Source organism: Trichosurus vulpecula, chromosome 7, assembly GCF_011100635.1.
Source record: "Trichosurus vulpecula isolate mTriVul1 chromosome 7, mTriVul1.pri, whole genome shotgun sequence".
NCBI lineage: Eukaryota > Metazoa > Chordata > Mammalia > Diprotodontia > Phalangeridae > Trichosurus > Trichosurus vulpecula.
The window spans coordinates 37,022,707-37,048,558 of record NC_050579.1 but is presented as its reverse complement, the minus strand read 5'-3'; the positions used below and the strand labels follow the sequence as shown (position 1 = coordinate 37,048,558).

Below are 25,852 nucleotides of genomic sequence, written 5' to 3'. Positions count from 1 at the left end.
AGACAGTCCCTGGCCATGGGGAGCAATATGTAGACAATTAGATCTGTCCGGAAGAGATAGAAAGGAAATAGAAGGTAAGTGGGGGAGGCAGGCACTGGTCGTGGGAGAACCAGGGAAGGCTTCATAATAACAACATTAACAACTGTGTTGATAACTGTGTTAACATATAGCATTTCAAAATTTGCGTCCTCTCAGTTCATCTTTACCACAGCCCTGGGAAGCCGGTGCTATTATTTACTGAGGGTGAGAGCGTAAGTGACTTGTCTGATGTCACACGGCCAGGAAGTGTCTGAGGCAAGATTTGAACTTGGGTCTTCCTGAGTCCAGAGCCAGCATTCTGTTCGCTCTGCCACCAGTGACTGAATTGATTTCAGTTTATTCCCTTGGGCTCAGCGAAGGAACGTTCCGTTATTTCAGTCACTCTTTGTGACCCCACTGGGGCTTTCTTGGCAAAGATCCTGGGGCGGTTTGCCGTTTCTTTCTCCAGCTCATTTTGCAGGTGAGGAAACGGAGGCAAACAGGGTTAAGTGACTTGCCCAGCGTCACACAGCTAGTGTTTGAGGCTACATTTGAACAAGGCCCGGCTGACTTCAGGCCCTGCACACTCTGCACTATGGCGCCACCTAGCTGCCAGTGAAGGAATAGTAACTTTTTAATTTACAGGAAACTTTGTTTCCTTAAAGATAAAAGGAGAGTAGATAGTTATCAGAGACCCTAAGACAGGGGTGGGGAACCTGTGGCCTCGAGGCCACACGGGGCTCTCTAGGTCCTCAAGTGCAGCCCTTTGACTGAATCCAGATTTCACAAAACAAATCCCCTAGAATCAGGAAGCCCCGAGTTCAAACTTTCTGACTTTAAACCCCCTCTCAGAAACTTTGTGTGACCCTGGGCAAGTCACTTAACCTCTGTCAGTCTCCGTTTCCTCGTCTGTAAAATGGGGATAATAACTCCTGCCTCACAGCCTTTGCAAACCTTAAAGCACCACCTACACATAGGCTATTATTATTGGACCACAGGATTCTCAATCTAGAGTTGGAAAGAGACCTGGAGGGCCATCGAGGCCAACCAACTCATTTTACAGATGACAAAACTGAGGCCTGAGGATGTAAAGTTCCCTGCCTAGGGTCACCCAGGCAGTAAACATCAAAGGTGGGATTTTAACTTTTAATTTTAATGCTCTTCCCACTGTAACCTCATTTGCCCCTCCTTTTACAGATGAGGAAACTGAGTCACAGGGAAGTTGGGGAACTCGTCTAAGGTGGTAGGACTAGTAAATGGAGAGAGATCAGATGGGATTCGAACCCAAGCCTTGCCACAGTTCTTTGCACAGTTCTTTTTGCACCAGACTGCTCTGTCTACGTTAGAACCGGAAGAGGCCCGGGATCCCTTCTGGGCCAGCCCTCTCATTGAGCACAGGAGGACAGATGCTCATGGGGTCTTTCTGTCTCTCCCATCTCCCCTTCTCTCTCTTACAGTTTCTGTAAAGGGCGGACGCTTCACTCCTTCGTGAGGGATCCCAAGACGAGCCTGGATATCAACAAAACCAGGCAGATTGCTCAGGAGATCATCAAGGTGAGCAGATGGCCACCTTTCCTATGGACTATGGCTTTTCCAGCTCTTGCCTCCCTTCCAGGGCAATGGTGTGAAATAGACTGTAAGCTCCTTGAGGCCAGGCAGGGACTGTTTGTTTCCTTTTTTTCTTTGTATCTACAGTGCCCAGCATGTAACTGATTGATTGAAATGGATGATTTTCTGCCCGTGTATCTTTCAGCCATTCACTTAAACCCCTCTGCACACAATCTATAAAAGTGACGGTGTTGAATAAAATCAGGGGTTCTTATCATTGTTTGTGACCCGGACCCTGTTGGTCCCATTTTGGTGACATCTGCGGATCCCTTCTCGGAACAAAGAATAAAATAAAATATATGTGAGGTGGAAGGGAAGGGAAAAAGCATTTATTAAGAGCCCGTTATAAGCCAAACACGGTGCTAAGTGCTTTACTGATATGATCTCATTAAATACTCACGAAACCCTTGGGAGTTCGGTGCTCTTATCATTCCCGTTTTACTCTTGAGGAAACTGAGGCAAACAGACGTTAAGTGCCTTGCCCAGGATCACCTAGCTCTAGGAAATGCCTGAAGCTGGACTTGAACTCAGGCAAACAAAACCACTCTATGGAAATATAATTGTCAAAATATTGACAAACACAAGTTCACAGACTCCAAGCTCCAAGCCCTGATCTAGCCTGACTCCCTCGTTTTTATAGAGGATGAAACCGATGTCTAGAGCAGGCAAGGGAATTTAGCTGAGGGGGAATTAGTGCCCAGGTCTCCTGACTCAGTCTGGGCCTCCCTCATCTTCCATATCCCCTGTCCCCCTTCCTTTCTTCCACCTCTCCCTTCCCTTCTTTTTCTTCCTCTCCCTCCATCTTTCCCTCCCTCCCCCTCCTTTTGCTTCTCCCTTTCTCCCCTCTCCTCTTTCCTATTCCTGTCTCTTCCCATTTCCCTCTTCTTCCTATCCCTTCTTCTCTCCTCCTGTCCTCTTCCACCTCTCCCTTTTCTCCTCTCCCTCCATCTCTCTCTCTCTTCTTCCCTGTCCCCTATCTCTTACCATTTCCTTCCTCTTCCTATCCCTTCTTCTTCTCTCTTTTCTCTTCCTCTCCTCTTCTACCTCTCCCTCCATCTCTCCCTGTCCTCTTCCCTGTCCCCTATCTCTTACCATTTCCTTTCTCTTCCTATCCCTTCTTCCCCTTCTCTTTCCTCCTCCTCTCTACCTCTCCCTCCATCTTTCCCTCTTCTTTCCCCTTCTCATACTTCCTTCTGTTTCTTTTTCTGCCCCCCCCACTTTCCTTCCCCTCCTCCTCTTTTCTATGTCTATACAAACACTTCGGAGGGTGAGAAGAGATAGCTTTAGGATTTCTTCAGTTAAAAGTACCCCCAGTATGGACATCCCCTCTTCAGACACCACCGTGCTGTCCCTTGTATTTTCAGAGAATCTCCTGGGGACACCGAGAGGTGCCACTTGCCCATTGTCCACAGGGCTAGTCTTTGCTAGAGCAGGCGGAGGCTGCGTCTCTCTGAATGTATCAGGTGTAATTATTTGATGAAGAAGCCAACTTAGGTCTGATCTGTTTGGGTGTTTCTGAACCGAGTGCCTGTAGACTCATAAAGACCCAATACTTGTTGGTGTCTTGCAAAAGCCAACTCTAGTCACTGGGCAGAGCAAGGGGTGTGATTGTATCACCAGCCAAAAAAAAATCTTCATTGAACGATGGCCCAGTAAAAAACAGCTGGCATTAAAAAAATAAGAAAATTCCCAAAATTTCCATTTTCCTCCCTTTCCATGATGGAGTAGAAACTGTGGACTTGGAGTCAGAAAGTCTGGGCTTAAATCCTGTCTCTGACATTTACAAGCTCTGTAACCCTGGGCACGCCATTCGTCAGTCTGTACCTCAGTTTCCTCATTTGTAAAACAGTAATTGCACCTGCTGTGTGCCAAGCGCTTTACAAATATTATCTCATTTGATCCTCACAGTGACCCTTGGAGGGAGGCGCTACGATTATCCCCATTTTACACATGAGGGAGCTGAGGCAAACAGAGGCTAAGTGACTTACCCAAGGTCATACAGCTGGTAAATGTCAGAGCCGGATTTGAACTCGGGTCTTCCTGTAGCCAGGCCCAGCTGTCTATCCACTGAACCAGCCAAATGCCTAAGATGATTTTACATGCATATACATACACCCACATATATACTATAATGTATTACATATGTAATATAATATATATTTGTATATAATACATTCTAATATATAATATTTATGTTTATTTACATATAAATATATTTTTGTATAATCCATAATTTATCTGCAATATATAATATTATATAGAAATACATACTAATATAATAATATTATGTATATTCCATAAGCACCTCCTCTGGTTGTGGGCTGGTTTATATAGCATACTTTGCAGACTTTAACTGTGAACATCAATTATCGTCATTATTTTTGTTGCACGCTGGCCCGCCACCCCCTCCCCCCACCCCTCCATACAAATCGAGCCACGGCTCGGACCAGTGGGGAGCTGCTGGTTTGGGCGCCACAAGACCCCGGCTCACATCCTGGCTTTGCCAATTGGGACGTGTGTGACCCTGAGCAAGTCACTTCCCTGCAAAGATCTCAATTTCCCCATCTGTAAAGTGAGGGCCTCTGAGGTTCCTGCCAGCTCTAAGTCTGTGAGCCTGTGAGACCTTGGACAAATCACTATCCCTCCATGAGCTTCAGTTCCCTTCTCTGTAAAATATAACACTGAACTAGATGTCCTCTGAGGCTCCTTTGAGTTCAGTCTATGAACATCTGATTGTTCCCACCGAAGAGTGTGTTGATAAATGTTAAACACCGGCTCTCCAAGGTGGGGGTGGGGGGGGTGAAAACTTGTACTCAAGGACACGTTTTAAAATTTATTGTACACTCTTAATATTTTCTCTTTCTGAAGCCTGAGCAATCCACAAAATGACAAATCAAGCCCTGATTTTTAGTGTTTGCTAATTCCTGAGGTATCAATGGTCACCCTGAGTCGGCTCAGCTCTGTAGCACACCCTGGCTTCCAAATTTATATAAAGTTTAAGTCTCTGCTGAAAGAGGTGACCCCTGCCTTCTTCCCTGACCGATAAGATTCCCAAGTCCTGAGATAAGAACCATAGACACAGACTTAGATCTATAGGGTTTAAAGTCACTGAGTGATGATGTTCTGGGGTGAATGATACCCTCAGAAGGCCCCCTGACCGTGACCTGCTTCTTTCCTGACTGTATATTAGTCGGTCAGCAAGCATTTGTGAACACTGACCGTGTGTTGGGCACATTTACTGAAACAGGCCCTGCCTTGTAAGGGTTTGTGGTCCGTCCATCTCTTAAGTAGAATACAGGGTCATTTGGGGGAGAAGGCACTAGCATTTAGGAGAAAGAGAGTGGGGGAGAGGGAGAGAGAGACAGAGAGAGAGAGAGAGAGAGATGGACGGACAGGGACAGGGAGAGAGTGTGTGGACAGGACAGACAGAAAGCCCTCATGAAAAAGATGAAGGAAGCCAGGGAGTCTCAAAGGCCAAAGGGAGAGCATTCCAGCTGCAGGTGAATTTCCTCTTTCATGCCCTTCCCTCAGCTACTTTCCGTCATCCAGGAGAAGAGAGGAGACTCTGCCCCAAGGGCCTCCTGGAGTGGATGGGAAGAGTCTCTGGCCTTGGGAAAGGAGGGGGAAGGACGGGAAAAATGAACGTGGCCTAATTCACAGTCTTGGAAATGGCCCCATGCTTTGGCAGGGCCCATTCTGGACACAGGAAACCCTCCTTTCCTGGAAATCTCCTTCAAGAGATGCCAGACTTGGCAGTCAGGGGAGAAGGGCTTTGGGAGTGAGACCAGGGGAAGGCTGTTCCTCTCTTTGGGGGTGGGGCACTAAACAGGGAGCTGTTTTAAATGTTTTTCTGAGACTCAGGAGAAAAAGCCTGAGCTGATGCAGCAAGCTGATCCTGGGGTCCGCCTCATACTAGGTCATCGTTTCTATTTCCCAGAAGTGACTCCTTTTCCTCCTTCTATATTCCCAGCTCCCCTCCCCACCTTTTACCCCATACAATCAATAACCAGTCAACCATATGCCATGCACAGGTCTAAGCTGGAGATAATCAAGAAAAAGTCATCCCTGCCCTCAAGAGGCTTCCATTCCAATGGGAGACAACACATATAAACCACAATGCATGAGATAAATTGAGTCTTTAGGAAAACCCCAAACCCCAAAAAAACAGAGGAATTTTTTTCTCTCTAAAGGTGGGTATGGATACTGAACAGGCTGGCTTGGAGAAAATAGGAAGAAGGAGATTTGACAGGTCCGAGAAAACATGATGGAAAAATTCACATCCTTCTATACAATTAATGTCATTGAAAGAAGGCTCGGTATAGAGAATGCCAGGGGGTGGCCCTGGCATTTTCCCCTATCCTAACCCTCCTCAGCAGATTCAGTTTTAATTTCTATGGGCCTCAGTTTCCTTGACTAATGAGTTTACTATATGTTTACTATGAAGTTACTCTATGTTTATGAGTTTACTATATGTTTACTCTATGCAGACTTTTTTGTGGTGAACTAGAATATAAGCTCCTCAAGGGCAGGACCCATTATCTTTTTGTGTCTGTGGCTTGGCTCCTGACACAATTTCTTGCACATAGTCATCACTCCATTAGTGTCGAACAAATCGTGGCTCTAGAGCTGGAAGAGAACTTTTTCTAATCCCCTCATTTTTACAGTTGAGGAAACCAAGGCCCATAGAGATCAAATCTGAGGCCCAAGGTCACACAGATAGGAAGTTGCAAACTTGGGATTCAAACCCAGGTCAATTCCAAATCTGGGTCCTTCCCACTATCCCATGCTCAGACACTTAATAAATGCTTGTTGATATAACTTAATTTGACTTGATTTCAGACACTGTCTAGCTCCATGACTGGGGGCAAGTGAGCAAAAACAAAATTGCTGTAAGCCTCAGTTTCCTCATCTGTAACATGGGGTGGTAATAATACTTCTAGAACTTTCACGTCACAGAGTCATTGAGAGAGAAGTACCTCGTAAACCTTAAATTGCCAGAGGCAATGTGAGACATTATTACAATTTAATTTCATTCGATTGAACAAATATGAAATCTCCACTATGTTGAAATATTGATAAAAATAGCTAACATTTATATGGTGCTTACTGTGTGCCAGGCACTGGGCTGAGACCTTTATAATTGTCTTCTCATTTGATCCTGGCAACAACCATGGGAGGTCAGGGCTGTTATTATCCCCACTTTACATATGAGGAAACTGAGGCAAACAAGGTATGTGACTTGCCCAGGATTGCACAGCTAGGGTAGGCTGGCCTTGGGTCGAATCAAACCCATTTCCGAATCACTTGAATTAATGCCACTGTCTCCATTTGTTTAAGCTCATTCTTCCTTCTGAACCATTTTGTCCCATGCTAATGTGTGTGTGTTGTGTATGCATCCACACAACACACACACACACACACACACACACACACACACACACACACACACTTTGACACCCATTCTCAAGGGAATGATGTCTAAACCAGGCACCTTCAGCACCACGGTCCCTTTCCTGGTATGGTCGCCTCTACACTCAGGGTCTCGAGGCCATCCCTCCACCTGACCTGTTTTTGGGGCTCTCTTCCAGGGCATGGGGTACCTCCACGCCAAGGGCATCGTACACAAAGACCTGAAGTCCAAGAACATCTTCTATGACAATGGCAAGGTGGTCATCACAGACTTCGGGCTGTTTGGGATCTCCGGTGTGGTACAGGAGGGCAGGTGAGGCAGCTTCAGGAGCCCAGGAGGCTCCACCAAGTCCGGCTATCTCATTTAACAGAGGAGAAAATGTAGATTCTGGTCAACCAGTGGACAACCCATCCCAGCAAAGACAGTGAAATAAAAATAAAAATAAATAAAATATTTAATATAACAAAAATATTATAAAAATAAAAAACCCAGCCATCTGTGGGTAGCTGTTCACTCCTTTTGTGATATGCCTAAAACAAACCAACATAAAATTCCACCCTAATTTGTAGTTTTATAGATTGAACTTGCTGTGTGGTGACATATTTATTTAGACCAAGAGTTTTTTGCCTTGTCTTTTTCCTGGACCCCTTGGGCAGAGGCAAAGCCTGTGGGCCCCTTCTCAGAATCATGGCTTTAAATGCATAAAATAAAACACGTAGTATTACAAAGAAAATCAATTCTATTGAAATACAGTGATCAAAGTATTTTTTAAAAACCAAGTTCAGGGACTCCGGCTTCAGAACCCATGATCTAATCTGTTTATTGCCTTTTTAGCTAATGTGGGAAATCAGCCGATCTACACCATGGAAGCAGAGGGGGACCTTGGAAATATCAAATTCTCCCAATTTTTTTTTCTGCCTTTTTATAATTCAGGCGGGAGAATGAGCTGAAGCTGCCGCACGATTGGCTGTGCTACCTGGCCCCCGAAATCGTCAGGGAGATGACCCCAGGGAAAGATGAAGATAAGCTGCCCTTCTCCCGAGCCGCGGATGTGTATGCCTTTGGGTGAGTTGAAGCCTCGGGGGTCCTTTTCTCCTTGCAGGGGCTAATCGAGGGAATCTGGGCCGAGAGTACGTCCCATCGGTGGCAATGTAAGGCCCCCCCAGTCTCCAAATGCTCCTTGTGTTAGCAGTCAGTGAGTCAACAAGCATTTATTAAGCTCCTCTGGTTAAGTGCTAGGGATACAAAGAAAGACAAGAAATAAATAGTCCCTGCCCTCTAGAAGCTTACAGTCTAATGGAGGAAGTAATATACAAACAGCCATATACCAACAAGATGTAGACAGGATGAAACCTTAGCAGGGGAAGGCAGCTTCTTGCCGAAAGTGAGACCTTTGATCGAGACCTGAAGGAAGTCAGTGAGGCCAGGTGGCAGATCTGCTAACCATGTAGACCAGCTGCCTCCAGATTTGGGCTGCCCGAGTCATTATACAGTCCCTGAAGAGCCCCTTGGCCACCATGAACAAGTCATGCCTCAGATGATAGCAACTTAAATAAATGAGTGAAAGAAACTTTGGAAAAGAGCAATACATAATTAGAGTCAGAGATTGATGGCCAAGAGGTCAGTCAATAAGGAGCCTGGGAGCCTTTCCTGAGAATGATGATGGTAGCTGACATGGCACTTTAAGGTTTGCCAAGCATTTTGTATGTACCCATCTCACTTTACTGTCACTGTCACAAGCCTATGAGAGTGTCGGTTCAGGTATTGTAGATATTTGGGGGGTGGGGATGAACTGGACCTATCATTTCATCAGTGTACAGAAGTTCCAGCATGGAAATTCCCTTTACTAATATAGTTTGGCAACTCATCTGAAACTTATGGCCTTAGAGTGTCTGGGGGCACTAAGAGGTTAAATAAATTTTTCTTGTGCCATCATGTATGACAAATAATATTTTAAAGAAAAGAAAAAGAGGAAGAGGAGGAAAAGAATCAGGAAAACCAAGCAATACTTTAAAAGTCCAAATATCTATGCACTGTTTGCATCTCTCTGCGAAGGAGTAGGGTGGGGGAATGACAAGTATTATCAACCCCATTTTATAGATAGAAAAACTGAGGCCCAGGAAAGTGACTTGGTTTTGCCTTTCCTTGTATCCCCGCTGCTTCACACAAGGCCAGGCATGTTGCCTGACTTGCTGGTGGTGGGAGAGGCAGGATTTGAACCTAGGTCTGTCTGTCTTAAGTCCAGCTCTGTATCTCCTACTTCATAGCCTCCTGCTTCACCAGCCTTGCGGGTACCATTCACCAGAGGCAGTTAGATGGATGGTGCAGTGGGTAGAGCCAAGGACCTTAAGTCAGGAAGACCTGAGTTCAAACCTTACCTCAAATACCTACTAGCAGAGAAAGTCATTTAACCTCAGTATGCCTCATTTGGATAGGGGGATGGGTGGGCAGCTAGTGGTTCAGTGGCCAGAGCACCAGCCTTAGAATCAGGAGGACCTAAGTTCAAGTCACTCTACTCTGCCTCAGTTTCCTCCTCTGTCAAATAAGCTGGAGAAGGAAATGGCAAACCTCTCCAGTATCTTTGCCAAGAAAACCTCAAATGGGGTCAGGAAAAGTTGGACGAAACTGAATAACAAAAGGCCTCATTTTCCTTGTCTGTAAAATGAGGCTCATAGTTTGGCAGAGGGAGCTGCCAGAGAAATGGGTAGGTTGATGGCTTGGGATTGGATAGGGAACATCTTGACATGCAGCAGACTCGTCAACCTCAGCAGCATTTTGAATACCTTGCTATACTTATAAGGATTTATTCTAACCATTGTTTTAAAAATATGGATGAGAAATGCAAGATTTTTTAGGATTGAAGTGGAATGATCATTTCCCCCCCTTCCTTCCCTCCATCTCTACTCCAGAAGCTTCCTCGGGTTACTCTACGGTAGTTGATAAAGCACCGTAGTCCTGCATGTGAGATACGAGGGTGGGGGCAGTTGTGTTCAGTGTTATGTTGGCTAATGTTACTTTTGCCCGTCATTAAAAGCAAATTCATTTTTAAAACCTCCCTCCTGGGGTTGTTGTAAGGATTAAATGAAATAATATTTGTAGCCTCCTTTGCAAGCCTATATAGTGCTAGATAAAGCTGGTCATCATTATTGTTAACCTAAATGTCCAGCACCCAGGGTGGTGCGCTTTGGAGTCCCCCAGGTCCAATAGCCTTTTGACCCAAGTCTATCATGAGCAGTGGAGAAAGCTAAAGAAAGAGAGAACTGGCCGGAGAGAAGACTCCGGTGGGCCATGATGGCCGTCTTCAAGTATCAGATGTTTAGCTTGGGGAAGAGAGAAGAAATTCACTCAGAAAGCAGAGCTGGAAGCCCCTTGGGAGGCAGCGGACGAGGGGCAGGGGAGGCTGCCAGGAGGCAAATCTAGGCGTGATGTTAAGGGAAAACTTGCAACCGTTAGGAGGTGCCTAGAAACTGAAGGGACTGCCTCGGAGACTGGTCATTGGTCAGGTTCCTTTGTGAGGGTGCCTGGAGAGGGGGAGATGGGTGGGACTGGATGGTTGCTGAGGTCCCTTTTGACTCTGAAATTGTGATTCTAATTCTATGACCCTTCCTCCTCCCGCCCTCCTTTCTTCCTCCCTCTTTCCTCCTCTCCTCCCTCCCTCCCTTCTACCCTCATGCCCTTCTTCCCTTTCTTCCCCTCCCTCCTTCTCTCCTTCTTCCCTCCCTTTTCTCCTCCCTCCCTCCTTCCTTCTCTCCTTCCTCCCTTTTTCTCTTTCTTCCCCCTCCCTCCCTCCTTTCCCCCTTCCTCTCTCCTTCCTTCTCTCCTTCCTCTCTCTCTTCTTCCCTTTCTTCCCCTCCCTCCTTCTATCCTTCCTCCCTCCCTTTCCTCCTCCCTCCCTCCTTCCTTCTCTCCTTCCTCCCTTTTTCCCTTTCTTCCCCCTCCCTCCTTTCCCCCTTCCTCCCTCCTTCCTTTTCTCCTTCCTCCCTCCCTCTATCCTCCCTCCCTCCTTTCTTCTCCTCCTACAATCAGACTCTACAGACCACGTTGTTCCTAAACCACTCCCTCATCCTGGCATCTTCTCATAGGACAGGCCAAGATTTGGGAGTGAATTCTTAGACCCCTGGCATCTTTCCTGGGCTGTTACTTCTCTACTCCCAAAGTCTCTGGTGATCTTGGTTGGGAGGGAGAGGGCTCATGGGGGCTTGGAGTCTTAGAATCACAGACCCAGAGTAAGAAGAACCCCAGTGGCCATCCAGGCTAGCCCAGAATTCTGCATTGTCCCCACTGTCCCTCTGTGCTTTCCCTACTGGTCCGATTCAGTCTGGATGGTCTTTCTAGGACGGTTTGGTATGAACTACAAGCAAGAGACTGGCCTTTCCAGACCCAACCTGCAGAAGCCCTGATCTGGCAGATTGGAAGTGGGGAAGGTGTCAAGCACGTGCTGGCAGGGATCAACTTGGGGAAAGAAGTCGGTGTAAGTGGCTGCTGGCCTCCATGGTGGCCACCATCCTGGGACAGCTCAAGCAGGATCTGGGGCAGGGTGGGGCTGGTGAGCAGGGTTCTGAATCTGGGGTCCATGAACTTTTTAAAAAACTTCAGATGATGGTATTTCAGTAGAATTGGTTTCCTTTGCAATTCTCATTGTGTATTTTATGCACCATGATTCTGGAAAGGGGTCTGTAGCTAGTGTTAATATGTAATTTTCTAAGTCAATATGTGGCCCACAGGGATTTTCATTTCTCTGTTTGGTCTTTAAAGCCCTATAAAGGCCCCCTCTCCAGGAATATTTCCCCTTTACCGTCTCCACCTTCCTGCCAAACCAGCCTACTTGTAGTTCTCTAAACATGACAGTTCATCTCCAGCCTTTGAACCTTTGCTTGTCCCCCATGTAGTCCCTCCTCAGCACTGCCATTTAAAATCCTTTACTTCCTCCATGCCCCCTCCTACAGGAAGCCTTTCCCAGTCCCTCCAGTTGTTAGCACTTCCTCACTTCCTAAATTACTCTGTATTTCTTTATCGGCCTGTCCTCTCGCTCCAAGCTCCTTGACAGCTTAGATAGGGATAGTTTCTCCTCCTTTTCCCCACCTGTGCCCAGCACAAGAGTTCTCACATAGTAAACACCTGATAAACGCTTGGGGAATGAACCAATGGCCTGTCACTGTGCAGGAGATCCTGTCTGCTTGCTGGGCCTTCGACCTTCAGGAGAGACCTAGCTTTCCCCTCCTAATGGAAATGATGGAAAAGCTGCCCAAACTGAACAGGCGCCTCTCCCACCCAGGCCACTTCTGGAAATCGGCTGAGTAAGTATCCCCACCCCCTCAGCGGTCTGAAAGCCCGAGGGCCTCCTCTGTCCTCACTGCCAAGCCCACCCACCCTTCTCCTATACTCTCTGCTAGCAAGTTCCAAAGGCATGAATGAGCCTGTGCAGGCTGCCCGACCCCCTGCTGGAGGAAGGGCTAGCGAAGGAGGTGGGGGATCACTTCAGTGACTGGGGGCAGGAGGTTAGGGGAAGGAGATCAGGCATGGTGAACATCCTTTTCTCAGTGCTCTCCCATGGCAGTTTCCAATCCTCTCCTATAGGAGGAGAAGGGGAGGGAACAGAGAGGGTGAGGTTGGGACCTAAGGCATGGCCACTGGGGCTGAAACACTTCCTTCCACAAAGGTATTGGCTTTTGCAAATTTTAAAGGTCAGTGAGAAATGAGGAAGCATCATTTATACCCCCTCTACTCCTCCCACCCAAAAAATGACCTTCGTACACAAATAGGACTTTTCAAAGTTGGGCTTGCCTATACAGTGACTGCCTATGTCAAGGCACACTCAGGCCTCTGGGTTCATTTAAAGCAGGTTCACATTTTTCCCACCTTCCTCTCAGGATGGTCCTGTGAGAGGTATAGGGTAGGTGCTGATCTTTCCGTCTGACAGGTGGAGAATTGTCTCACCTATATATAAACACACACACACACACACACACACACACACACACACACACGCACACACACACACTCAAATAAAATACCTAAACTCCCTAAATTAGGTGCATACATACTGACCAAAAGCATAAGCACTTAGTTCCCCCTCAATTTCATGATGTCCCATTTCAGGCCATGTGCTTAGAATATACTGTTTCCAAATTCCTCTCAAAAAGCTGTCTGGTGTGATTGGTTCCAATGTAGACTTGTGTTCTGGGACATTTCCATTTGTCAAAGATATATTGGCATTCTCGGGATGGGAACCCTCATGGACAAGATGGTGGCCCCCAGTGAGCTGTTGGTGCCAAGGAGTATGGTTGTACCGAGACCTGTGTCTTTGCGGTGCCCCCATGGGGTCTCTCTACATTCCACTTTGGAAAAGGAGAAAGTCAGATTTCCCACTCTGAACCTAGTTGAAGGGGAGACTGGTCTGGCTTTGTGAAGTCTTAACTTTAAGCCTTTAGATTTAGAACTGAAGGGAACTTGGTTGGGGAGGTCGTCATCCAGTCCAACCCCCTCATATTGCAGATGAGAAAGGCAGCATTGTAAGAATGGATAGCTAACCCAAACCTAGGCTTCAACCCTGTCCCTGACATCCCCTGACTGTGTGACCCTGGGCAAGTCACTTAACCTCTATACCAGAGGCGGCAAACTCACTCAAGCCAGCCCAGAAATGTAATTGGGAAATGTTGAACAAAATATCTAAAAACTAAAATATAACCTAGATAATGTCAATTTGTGATTTTCTAAGTCAATATGCAGCCTGCAGGGATCACTTTTATTTGGGTTTGACACCACTGGTACTGGTGTAGATATCTATATCTATATATCTATATATGGTGGGGGGGGGGAGAGGGAGAGAAGGGGAGAGAAAGAGAAATAGAGAGAGAGAAAAGGAGGGAGGGGGAGAGAGAGAGAGAGAGAGAGCACACTAGCTCCTGAAGCTATAGAGGAGGTGCCACTCTGCACTGATAGAGGAAGTCTTTGCTCACCTGGGAGTTTCTCGTACCAGTAAAATCATGGGTCTAGTCCTTATTCCTATGTGCTAGGCACTATATTAAACCCTTAGGATACAAGAACCAAAGCAAATGGTCCCTCCTCTCAAGGAGGGTAAATTCTTTTGGGGTTGATACCAGTGGGACTAGAAAGGTTACTTACCCAAGGTCACACAGCTTGCCAGTGGCAGAACTAAGATTTAAACCCAGATCCTTAGACTCTAAATTTAGCACTCTTTTTATTAAGTATGTTTTTTTTTTCCAATTCAGCAAAGATTAGGCACCTTGCTCAATACAAGGCATCTGGGTGCTACTGGGGATACAGAGATGAAAAGTAAACCCTTTTTTGCCATCCTGGAGTGTCCATTCTCTGGAGACAAGCTGTCTGATCTCCTCCTTGAGGCCTGGCTTGAATGAATGAATGAATGAAAAACATGTTTCCTCTTTCAGCAGATCCTTAATTTAGAGGATTGTGGAGATCATCTAGTTATATTTTTTTAAAGCACTTTTAACTCTTCTACCTCAAAGTAGTGAGACCATTTAGGGTAGAGCAGAGATTAACTGTCCTCTATTGGTGTAGGGAATTCCCAGCATGGAGCCTCCATTCGCTAATACAGATTGGCAGCTCCTCTTGCCTGAGACACCGTTGAGTTATAAGTGACTTGAAGACCAAAGATAGCTCTGAGACCTTGAGCATTCGATCTGGCCTCATGGGCTTCAGTTTCTATCTCTGTAAAATGAGGGGATTGTACCAGATGGCCTCCGTGTCCCTGGTCCCTAAGATCTACCAGATCTTAGATCCTGTGGCCCCTGAGATTCCTCCCACCTCTAATAGTCCATGATTCTGGGATGCTACAATGCAGTTGCATCAAGAAGACACCTGAAACTCAAAATTTTTTAAAAATGATTGGTGAAAATTCTTTTATGTGTAATTGAGAAATATTCAGTGAAATATATAAAAGTAATTTACAATGATGATGTCATTTTTTTAATTAAAAGAGGGCCCCAATGCCAATATATCTGCTCCTGGTTGAACACCAGCACCCTTCTGTTCACGATTGCTGCTCTCCCAGGCTCAGCTTCTAATCCTCATTTTTCTCTTCTCTTTTTCTTTGGTGTCCGTCCTGGGGCGTATCTCTCCTCAAACTCGGCCTGCCACACCTCCTCTTTTTCTACCACTCCATCTCCTCTCATGTCTTCCTTCACCTTGTCCTCATCTCCACCCTCCGTCCTGTTGGCTTCTGACTGTCCTGGATGGCATTCCACACCTCTCCAAATGTCAACGTGGCGGCACCACTCGGCCCCAGGCGTTGGCGGAATCGCTACTCCAAAGGGCGCTACTACCACCCAGAATTTAAGGGAACCTTCCGCCCCCTCTTGGAGGAATAGTGTGCGTCCTGTCGGGTGCCTCTTTCTCCCCATTGTGCTGACATGCCCATCATACGTCCTGCACCCTTTCTTCCTTCCCCCCACCCTTCTCCTCCAGCTCCTCACTCATGTTTTCATTTTTTCCTCCCATGCAACAAAGTGAGGTTCATTTTTTTTAAAGTTGAACTAGGAAGTTGAGGGATCTATACTTGCTTATTTCTCCATGAATTATCTATTCCTCAAAGAGAAAAGCAGTTTGGCCTAAGCCACCTCCATGTCCTCCTGGTCTTCCTGTTGACTCACTCCCCCAAAGCTGGAGATCCTTAGAATATCCTCTGTCCCCCCAAATACAAAAGTTAATTATCATTTCATTGACTAAGGGGAAGGGCACTGTAGAGTAATTGACAGAGGGTTAGCCTTGGAATTGGGAAGACCCGGATACAAGTCCTGAATCTGACATATACTGACTAGAGCGTTGACTTAACGTATGTAAAGTCCTTTGCAGAAAGTGTTATCTAAATGCAAGTAATTATGTTTATGATTTTGGTTCTGTGACTCTGGGCAAGTCACTTAACCTCTCAGTACTCTGGGTGAGTTAAGTTACTGAGGAGTTGTTGATTTGTATCGGTGAAGGGACTTTCCACAACGGGAATTCCCCAAGGCAATAAAATCCCAGGCCTGGGCAGGAAGTATTTCTGCTTTCCAGTTTTCTCTGCTATCTTTCCACTCTGGGGAGAGGACTCTTAGGAGACCAAAGGAAAGGTGACAGTGACTGGACAACAGAAAATGTTCACTCCTTTCAGGTCCCCTCGGGGCGGTCTCTTTGCCCAGTCTGGCTTGAGACTTCACAACATCCTAGGCGCAGGTGACCACTGAAAGACAGCCCCTTCTGTGTGGCACAAGACCACCCTGGAAAGGGTGCTGGCTGTGTTTCTGTGCCTCACACCTCAAAGGACTCCCCTCACCCTCAGGCACCTTTCCCCTTCAGCTTTGGTGGCTGGAAGCCTCTCCATCATTGGTTCCTCATTAAAGTTCCTCTCTCATTTAAAGATGGTTCTCTTCTCTGCCTTTGTGGGGGCCCTGAGTCTCTCTGCCTGGAGAAGACCATCTCTGCCTCTACTGGCTTCCCCTTCACCTCCGACCTTTGCTAAGAATCTCCTGCTCTACCCAAATGCACCGGGCTCTGTCTCTCCTCTTGGCTTTTGACCTCATGCATTAAGCTTTTTGGGGGGAGGGAGGTGCCAACAATAACAAATTTCTTCTGGGGATGGGCGCTTAATCTGATTCTTTTGGATTTTGGAAACCTTCCCTAGTCACATCTCTTCTCCAAAATGAAGGGCAAATCCTAAAAGTGCAGATGCCGCGTTCTTCCATTTTCAATCAATCGACAAGTATTAATAAACAGCAGCAACACCAACAAACATTTATTAAACACCTGTTGTATTCCAGACACTGTGATTAAAAAAAAAAAACCTCAAAAATACAGTCTCTGTGCTCAAGGATCTTGCAATCTAAGCACGTGCCAGGCATTGGAGACACAAGTTCAAAGAGTGTTGTTTGAAATATATGAGCCAGAACCTGGCTGGGGCTTGGACATCTTGACTATGACAGGGAATTCCACCATAATGATATTTTTTGTTTTGAACGGGATTTGGCCTGTAATCATCCCAGAGCATTTCATAGTCAGTCGGAGTCTCCAACTTTACCCTAAAGTACTTTATGTCACTAAGTGCAAAAGCCTTAACTAAGGTGGGGCACTTGGAGTTCTGAACCAGAGCGCCAAAATTTAGAGGGTGCCAATAGCACTTGTAGTACTTCTTCAGGTGAAATGCTTGAGCAACCCCAGTGGGCTCCTTCCTGCCCGTGCCCTGTCCCTCCCCTAAATCTGTGATCCCAGGTTAACTGTGGATACAACCACATGATTAATAGCTAGCATTTTTCTAGCACTTCAAGATTTGTGAAACACATTATGTAGGTTTTCTCATTTGCTCCTCCAAACAAACTTGGAAGGTAGGTATTACTATTATCCCTTTTTTACAGAGGGGTAAACTGAGATCGATAAAGGTAAAGTGACTTGCCAAGAATCACAAAGCTGTTAAGCATAGGAAACAGGATTTGAACTCAGGACTTCTTGACTCAAAGTCCAGCCTTCTATGCACTACTCCACCTAGCTACATCAGTGAAATTAGATGCCTTTCACTTTTTGACCTCAGTCAATAAACATTTATTAAGTGCCTATGAACCAGGTACTGTGTCTAGGGATACAGAAGGAGGCCAAAGACTGCTCTTGGTCTCAAGGTGCTTACAATCTAGTGAGGGAGATAACAAGCAGACAACTGTGTACAAATGTGCTATGTATGGGATAAATAGGAGCTAATTAAGAAAGAGAAGGCACTCAAAAGCAGCTGGGAAAGGCCTCCAGTAGATGTGGCCATATAGTAAATTATGTCCAGTCCCAGGGCTTTGAGTAGGTTGGAAAATCAGGAGGTTGCCACCATAGCCAACTGGCTGAGTCCCAAAACATGTCCCAGGTCAAGCAACACAAAAGATGCCCCTGAATCAACTCTTAGAGACAAATTCAGTTACGGGGGAGAACTTTAGAGAGAAACCTCTGACCATGGGCCACATAAAGTCCAATGGGACAAAAACCCTGGACACTATGAAGCTGTTGCTAGGGAGAAACCAGGCTGGGACTGGGCCAGACAGGAAGCCCTCTGAAGATGCAAAGCTCATCTGTTTCACCTGTGGAAAGAAAGCACAAGCACCACCAGCACCCTCTAGTTTTCATCGTTCTAGGACAGAGCCCAGGTTACAAAGCCGTAGTTACACCTCTGCCTTTGGTTTCAGTTTTAATGACAGCAGCGTAATTAATTTGGAAATAAGACTGGGGAATTCAGCATTTCTGATCCTTCCCTTGTCACCTAAGCCAGAGGACAAGGGCCCAAGCTTGAATCACTTAAATCAGGGCAGATATAGCATTCATATTCCCACTGCATCCCTGGAAACCTAAATGAGCCAGCAGTGGAGTTCACAGCCATGCTGGGTATAACTCACAGAATCTTAGAAACAGAAGGGATCTTAGCCTTCAGAAGCTCACCCACTTACCAAAGTGCTTTGGGGTTCTTCCTGGCCTGAGTACAGGTGTAAACCCCAATTGAGAAGGCCTTTAAGCAGACAGTTCTCCAAGAAACACATTGCCCACTGCCTCAGGCATCCCTTAAGGATGACTCAGTTTACCAAAACATTTCTCCTGTCTTTGTTTGGCTCCCAACATCTGCCTTTATGTTCTGTTGGGAGACTAAATACCAAAGACAAATACAGACTCTTCTCATCCAAAACAAGTAGGAAACAAGCCAGTCTGGCCTCTTTTCCTGCTTTTATGCTCCTGTCACGAGGGAGGACAAAGAGATATGTTGTTAGTTGTTGTTAAAGATGGGCCAGGTTTTGTTTTCTGTTCTTGTTTTTTTTAAATTTGGGTGTTTTTTTTTTCAAATACAAGTATCTGGGCCAGTTTTTAATTTAAGAGAATTCCATGGGAACAGGACTGGCTATTCATAGTCAATGAGCATTTATTAAGTGCCTACTGTATGCCAGCTACAGTGCCAAGTGCTAGAGAAGTACCAATGGCAAAAACAGGGTCCCTGCCTTCAAGCAGCTCACTATCTAATGAGGGAAACAGCATGCAGACAACACAAGACATTTCCAGTGTCCATAGGGTCATTGAGCATAATAGATGTGGGGCCGGCCGGGACCTCATTGGTGATCATGTTCAGCCCTCCTTGTTTTGTACGTGAGCCGATTGAGAGGAAGAGAGCTTCAGTAGCTTGTCTCTAGGTAGTAAGTGTCAGAGGCAGGTTTTGAACCCAAGGCTTCTGACTTCAGATCTAGCATTCTCCTATGCTTTTTGAGTCCCCTACGGATCCTGGGTATTGGAGTAAGTTTGCTTTTGTGGTTAAGCTGTGCTAAGCACTAATCTATAGGTGACCATGGGAGGCAGACTGGGATGAGCATTGCCCCTGCCAGCAGGGGCAGGGCTCCTCATTCAGGGTTCTCTGACAGCTTGGTACCGAGGGGATGATCCCTGGCTCGGGAGTCAGGTGTCCTAGGATCAAACCCTGCCTCTGATACTGACCACCTGTGTGACTTAGGCAAGTCATCTTCCTCAGTTTCCTTGTCTGTAAAATGTGAGAGTCGGCTCACAAGGTGGCCTCTGAGATCCTGTCCAGATCTAGACATAAGGTCCTATGAACCTGTGATGTGGCCAGGGCCCTGCCAACGGAGCAGCTGTCCTTCCTCTCCATCTGTCACTGCCCAAGTCCCAGTGACCGGCGCTCCCCTGTATCCCGTGTTTCTCCTTGGCAAAACTCTTGTGTTTACAACATCCAGCTCACCTGAGGCAAGCAGCGCCGGTGGCTGCCCCACTGGATAGATGAGGAAGCCGAGGCTTAGAGGGGTTAATTAACTCACCCAAAGTCCCACAGCTAGTAAATAATGCCAGCAGCAAAAATCTACAGAGCATTTCAAGGTTTCCAGACTGTTTCACACACATTCGATCCTTCCCGTAGCCCTGGGAGCAAAGTGCTCTCATTGTCCCCACGTTACAGATGAGAAAATGAACTCAGAGAGGAGGAGAGACTAGCCCAGGGCCACACAGCTAGTTGGCATCCAAGGCAGGATTTGAGCCCAGCTCTTCTTCCTGATGCCAGCTCTGGTGCTCTGTCCATTACCCATCTAGCTTCTTTAATTTAATCTTTAATTGTGATTCAGTAATTTAAGTAGAGTGGTGGGAAAAACACTGGATTTGGAGTCAGAGACCCTGGGTTTCCAAGCCTTCGTCTTGCACATGCTTCCATTGTGAATTTAGAGGATCCATTTTCTCTTGGGCTTAGAAGTCACGTCCAGGCCTTGATCTAATGATCCTTTGAAACTCCTGAGTCAGGGCTAACATGCCTTGTAAGCTTAAGTCAGGTATGATCTCCAAGGGCATCATTTAGCCTGTTTACTCTCCAAATCTGGGTAAGAAAGAGCTGAAAAGCGGGCTATGACTTTTAAAAATCTGCTTTACATGCAGGTCAACGTTAAAAAGCTTTGTTTGAGGGTCTGGTGGTTGGCTTGGTTGAGTTTCCCCAGATCACTTCATAATTCACTTATCAACCCTTCGTTCAGAGAATATTTGGGTTTTTCCTTCTTTTTGGGCCATCTTGTGGCTGTGCAGAAACAATACTATATGCTTTCAGTTTAATTCAACAAGCATTTATTAAGTGCTTACTATATGCCAGGTGCTAAGAATACAGAGACAAAAACAAACTGCTCCCCATCCTCAAGGAGGTTACATTCCATTGAGGGGAAAGAACCTATACAGTAGGCGGGTCACAGGCAGTCAGAATAGGTCCTACCACTTCCCCAGATCCTGGGCTTGTCCTTTGCCATCATCCTTCCCAGGGGCGCAGGCAGATCCCAAGCTAACATTTCTCTAATGCTTGCTTCCACTGTTCTTCACTGATGGCTAACTCTCTAATGGTATGTGTGTGTGTGTGTGTCTGTGTATATTTGCTGTTTTTGTCCGTCTGTTTCCTTTTCTAGGTTGTAGCTCCTGGTGCTGCCTTGCATGACTCCTCGGCTTTTTTCCCTCTCTCCTAATCGACTTCTCAACTCCAAACAGTTGCCTCTACTGACTAAAATGCAAACCCGGATTCTTTGCATTAACCAGGGGGATGTAACCTCTGCCTCGCCGAATCCTTTCTCCAAAAGTATTTTTTTATTCTGTTTTGTTATTGTTTTTTGTTGTTTTGTTGGTTTTTTTTTTTTGCTTGTATAACACACGAATTTTTGGGAAATTCACTAACTGTTGGATATGGCTGCCTATGTTTATTCCCTGACAAAGCACTTTGATCAGCTTTGAACACCCTCTCCTGGATGTTGCTTCTGTGTTTGGGGCTCCTTTCCCCCTATTCCTATCTTAGCAAGGCAGAGGGCTGGAGCCCATGTAGTACGGCTAAGGGATGTTGGCCATCTATCCCAGTGAGTCACCCTACAAGCAGCACCATAAGCCTGAAGCTGTAGCGAGAACCTATAAAGAAATCCCAGAAAGGTTTCCAGCCCTTTCACCTAGGTAACATAGCGGAAAGAGCACATGATTTAGTCAGAGGGTTCAAATTCCATCTGGGCCGCTGACTGCCAGAAACCCTGGGCAAAGCACACAACCCATCTGGGCCTCAAAGGTTTCCTTAAATCAGGGACTCTTAAGTCCGTTTGTGCCCTGGACCCCTTGGGCAGTGCTCTGGTGAAGCCCGTGAACTCCTTCTCAGAGTCATGTTTTTAAATGCTTAAAATAAAATGCATAGGACTACAAAGGAAAGCAGTTCTATTAAATACAGAGATTAGAATTTTTAAAAGAACAAGTTCACAGACTCCAGCCTTAAATCCATGGTCCTGTGATAAGGAGGACCCCAGCCTGGAATGTCCATGGAAGAAAATTTCCTGTAACTGCTGCTTCTGCTCCTGCTATCACAGAGGATGGATGGCTCATAAGGGCTGCCCTTAAGTTTATCTTGCAAGCATGGGGTCATCTCATGTCCCTAGGGGCTTTTCCCAGTACTATGGGCCCCGTAGTTAACACAAACCCTTTTTAATACAGTAAAACTAGAGAGTGTGTTTTACAGTGGCAAAAAATATAGGGTTAGGAGTCCAAGGTCCTGAGTTCCATTCCTTTCTCGATTCCTGATGACCTGAGTGACCTTGAGGAAGTCACTTGCTTCTTTGAGCCGCAGTTATCCCCCATGTAAAAATGAAAGGGATAGGAGAGATAATGTCATAGATCCCTTCTGACCCAAAATTTGTTGTCTGTGACTCTGAAACGGGCTCAGGGTTGCCAAGTGCTGTGAATTAGGACCACAAGAATTCCCTGATGGGAGGCAGCCATCTTGCTCGTGAGAGTCAGTTTATTTGTTAATCTTGCAAAGTCAGTTAAAAAACAAACAGTATTTTTTTCTAAAAAAGTTGTCTTGGTGCTTTTTGGTTTTATATCTGAATCTTTTCCAGATATCCTCAATTCCTCCTTACCTTGCAAAGTCAGTCTTCTGTTATAACAGAAAAACAGATGATTAAGCAAAGCCAACTCATTGCAACATTCTACGGAAAAACAGATGATTAAGCAAAGCCAACTCATTGCAACATTCTACGCCCATAGCCCCCCACCTCTCCAACCAAATGGAGGTAGTAAAGCATTAATTTCATGACTTCAAAACTGACCCTTGTTTTCAGTCTGTTTAGTGGCTCTCCACTCAAACAGTCGGGGCTCTTTTAAGGTTTGTGAAGCACTTTGCTGATACATCTCTGTGGTTATTAGTTACCTCCATCTATGGCTAAAGGTCCTGAGGCTGAGAGAGGTTTTAAGTGACTCACCCAGGGCTGCGTACAATAAATCACCAAGTTGGGACCTGAACCCGAGCTTTCCTGACTTCCTGGGCCTCCTATGTTTATCAGAGGGGAGCTGCACACCTGGGGTGGCCTACCATAGGATTCCTTCGGTCATGAGACTCAGTCCTTCACTCCACCTCCTCCCTCCTCCCCCAAACCTAAGAGACATTTTCTGGTCTACCAAGACCAATGGCCACGAAAACAAAATGGTAGCCTGCCTTACTTCTCTTTCAAGGGGAAGTGACGGGAGTGCCCTGGCCTTGTTACTGGTGGAATCCTTTTTGTCAATGCCTGGGCTCATTGTTGGACCGTAGAGACACCCCCTCGCCCCACCTGTTTTGAAGGTTTAGGGACTCCAGAGGAAAACCACAAGGGGCTAAAACATGTGTTTCTCTTCCTTTTTTCAGCATTAACAGTAGCAAAGTTGTGTCCCGATTTGAAAGGTTTGGCATGGGCATCCCGGAGTCCAGTAATCCAAAGATTTAGCCTGGTGTGCAATGTTTCTCACTGCTGTTGGTTTTTATTTCATTTTTTTGTTTTGTGGGTTTGTTGTTCTCCCTTCTTTGGTCTCATCACCCCCCCCCCAAAAAAGAAAAAGGACTCGACTCTGCAAAACATCAGCCACCTTAGAATCGTCCCTGCACAGCCAGCCGGGAGCCCGCCGACCTGCTGCCGAGTCAGACTGTTTGCACACACATACATTTGTCTCCTGAATGTAGAGCTGCACATGGTGTGTGTGTGTGTATGTGTGTGTGTGTATACACACATATACACATAGATATATGTATATACACACATAGCATGCATAATATAGACGTATGTGTGTATATGCATGTACTTAGATACATGCGCATATATGGATTCTATATGTATATATGTGTGTATGTATAAAATCCAGACAGATGATAAGTTTACATGTAACTTTTCTGTTGAATGAACCTTTTTTTTTTTTGCTAGTTAATAATAAAGGTGACCCAAGTGTCTACAGCATGGATGTTTGCTTGGCCTGAATGGTGGTGTTGGGGTGAAAGGATCCTTCCCTTAGGAAAGTGAATCCTGGAAATCCATCAGACTCCCCAAGCTGGGACGGATGTCAGGAGGGGCTCTGTTGAGGGTAGCCAGGAGTGGGACCCAGCAGACCACGATTGAATTTCTTGGGAGGAGGGAGAGGGGGTATCCCCCCCCCTTTCCCTGCTCCCCCCACCTTGGAGGTCTTAAGCAAAGTTTGCTGGCTGATCACCTGTCAGGTACGTTATAGAGGGGAGCCCTTTTTGTTATGGTTTTGTGAAGTAGATGACCTCTGGGGTCCCTTCTGGCTCGGACATTCTGGGACTCCAATTTGGCCCCTATTGCTCTGATCCCAAAACTTACCACTCGTTGCCTTCCATGAACCAGTAAAAAATGACCCTTAATGGAGGAGATCCTTGAGACATGGGGCAGCATAATACAATGGAAAATAGGATATCTGATACCAGAGAACCTAAGTTCAAATCCAGCCTCTGATGCTTCCTAGCTCTGTGACCTTGGGAAGTGTTTTTTTTCTAAGCCTCAGTTTCCTTACCTGTAAAATGAGGGGGTTGGGCTAGATGGCCTCCGAGTTCCCCCAGCCCCAGGTCTATGGTGTGAATCCTGGCTTTGACACTAGCCCTGCGAAATGTCGGCAAGTCATTCCCTCTCCCTCGGACTCAGTTTCCCCATCTGTAAAACGTGGGCGTTTCACTAGATATAGCCCTTGGAGGTCCCTTCTGGCTTAGAGATATGATCCTATGATCCTTTGTCCTGTTGGCTAAGATATGAGGTGGTGGAAGAGAATGCCAAGCCAATTTCTCCCACCCTCTTCCCAGGAAGGCCACTCTGGAGGGCAGGAGCTGTGGGGAAAGCACCCTCCACAAAGGTGCAGAGTGAGATGGAGCTGGTCTCAGGGAGATGGAGGAGAGCCAAAGTGAGCACCAGAGACCCCTGGCCGAGGTGAGGGCAGAAGAGAGAGATGCCAAGAGCAGTAAACTCCCACGACTCCTTCTCCTTGTCCCCCAACACAGTCCATCGACGCTGCCTCAGTAGCCACTTTTAGCCCGTCCAGGTTGTCTCATGCTCCTCTTTAATCATTACTAGCATTTATGAAACAGTGCTGTGTCCCAGGCACTAGTGATCCGTGCACAGTAGAGAATTAAATAAATCCCTACTCATGAGGAGCGTGTGTTCTCATGGGGACACAGGTACCTCTTGTCAGGGTCTTTTTATATTCATTGAGCAATCATTTACTAAGCACCTACTGTGTGCCTGGCACTGTCATGTTAGACCCTGGAGATACAAAAAAACCCGAACAACTCCCTGCCCTCAAGGAGCTCACACTCTACTAGATTTCAGCTGTATCCTATTTGGGAAAGGCCCAGCTCAGATGAATGATGTCTATCCCACGGTCCTAAGTTGGTCATTTCCGTAGGTGCTAAGGATAGAGAGTCCTTTCACACAGTGTGAGAAGCCCCCAAGTGTAGGCAGGTGAATCTGCCCTACAGAGGAGGTGTTTCAGAGTCTCAGAGGAGAGGGGAAGAGAGGCCTCTGAAATCTACCCAGGAACTCCTTAAGGATTCAGGAACCCTTGACTTAATCCCACCCTCTATTCTGATTAGGTAGTCTTAGAGAGGTGAATGACTTACCCAAGGTTACACAGTAGTATCTAAGGTGGGCTTTGAATCCCCAAACCCATATGGGTTTGGACTCAATTACTAGGTTTGTAGTATAGACACAATCAACACTTGCAGTTTGCCCCCATCCCCCACTACCACCCCCACCCCCAAATGGAACTTGGAAAATGAAGGCCAATCCTGTAGAGGTCATTGAGCCTAGACGAAAAAGAAAGATTTGGCTAGAAAAGACCCAGCCCAACTTTTCAGCCCAGCCCGGAGTTCCACTAGGACCAGCTTCCCAAACAGTGCCTTCTTTTATTATTAGTGAAAGAGCCTTGGGAGCTTTGCAAAGTAGAGGTCAAATTTACCCCATCCTCATTGTGGTCCCATGGCAGTTAAACTTGGGGTCTTCCCCAAAGAGTGGGGGAGAGGGAAGTGAT

The 25,852-nt window shown here is 46.3% G+C and overlaps 1 protein-coding gene across 4 annotated transcripts in view; it reads left to right on the top strand.

The window, feature by feature from the left end:
- KSR1 (kinase suppressor of ras 1) overlaps positions 1 to 23,775 on the top strand; it is a 212,730-nt gene extending 188,955 nt beyond the window's left edge. Inside the window, exons 15-20 of one of the 4 annotated variants that reach the window (XM_036767648.1) lie at positions 1,476 to 1,572; positions 7,215 to 7,348; positions 7,970 to 8,101; positions 11,372 to 11,507; positions 12,200 to 12,333; positions 23,193 to 23,775. In XM_036767648.1, coding sequence (XP_036623543.1) covers positions 1,476 to 1,572; positions 7,215 to 7,348; positions 7,970 to 8,101; positions 11,372 to 11,507; positions 12,200 to 12,333; positions 23,193 to 23,271 — 712 coding nt within the window. In that variant the 3' untranslated portion in view covers positions 23,272 to 23,775. Of the gene's footprint in view, positions 1 to 1,475; positions 1,573 to 7,214; positions 7,349 to 7,969; positions 8,102 to 11,371; positions 11,508 to 12,199; positions 12,338 to 15,305; positions 16,832 to 20,949; positions 21,066 to 23,192 lie in introns of those variants that run through there. The other 3 variants (XM_036767649.1, XM_036767647.1, XM_036767650.1) reach the window with 3 other exon arrangements.
- Positions 23,776 to 25,852: the final 2,077 nt, after the last annotated feature.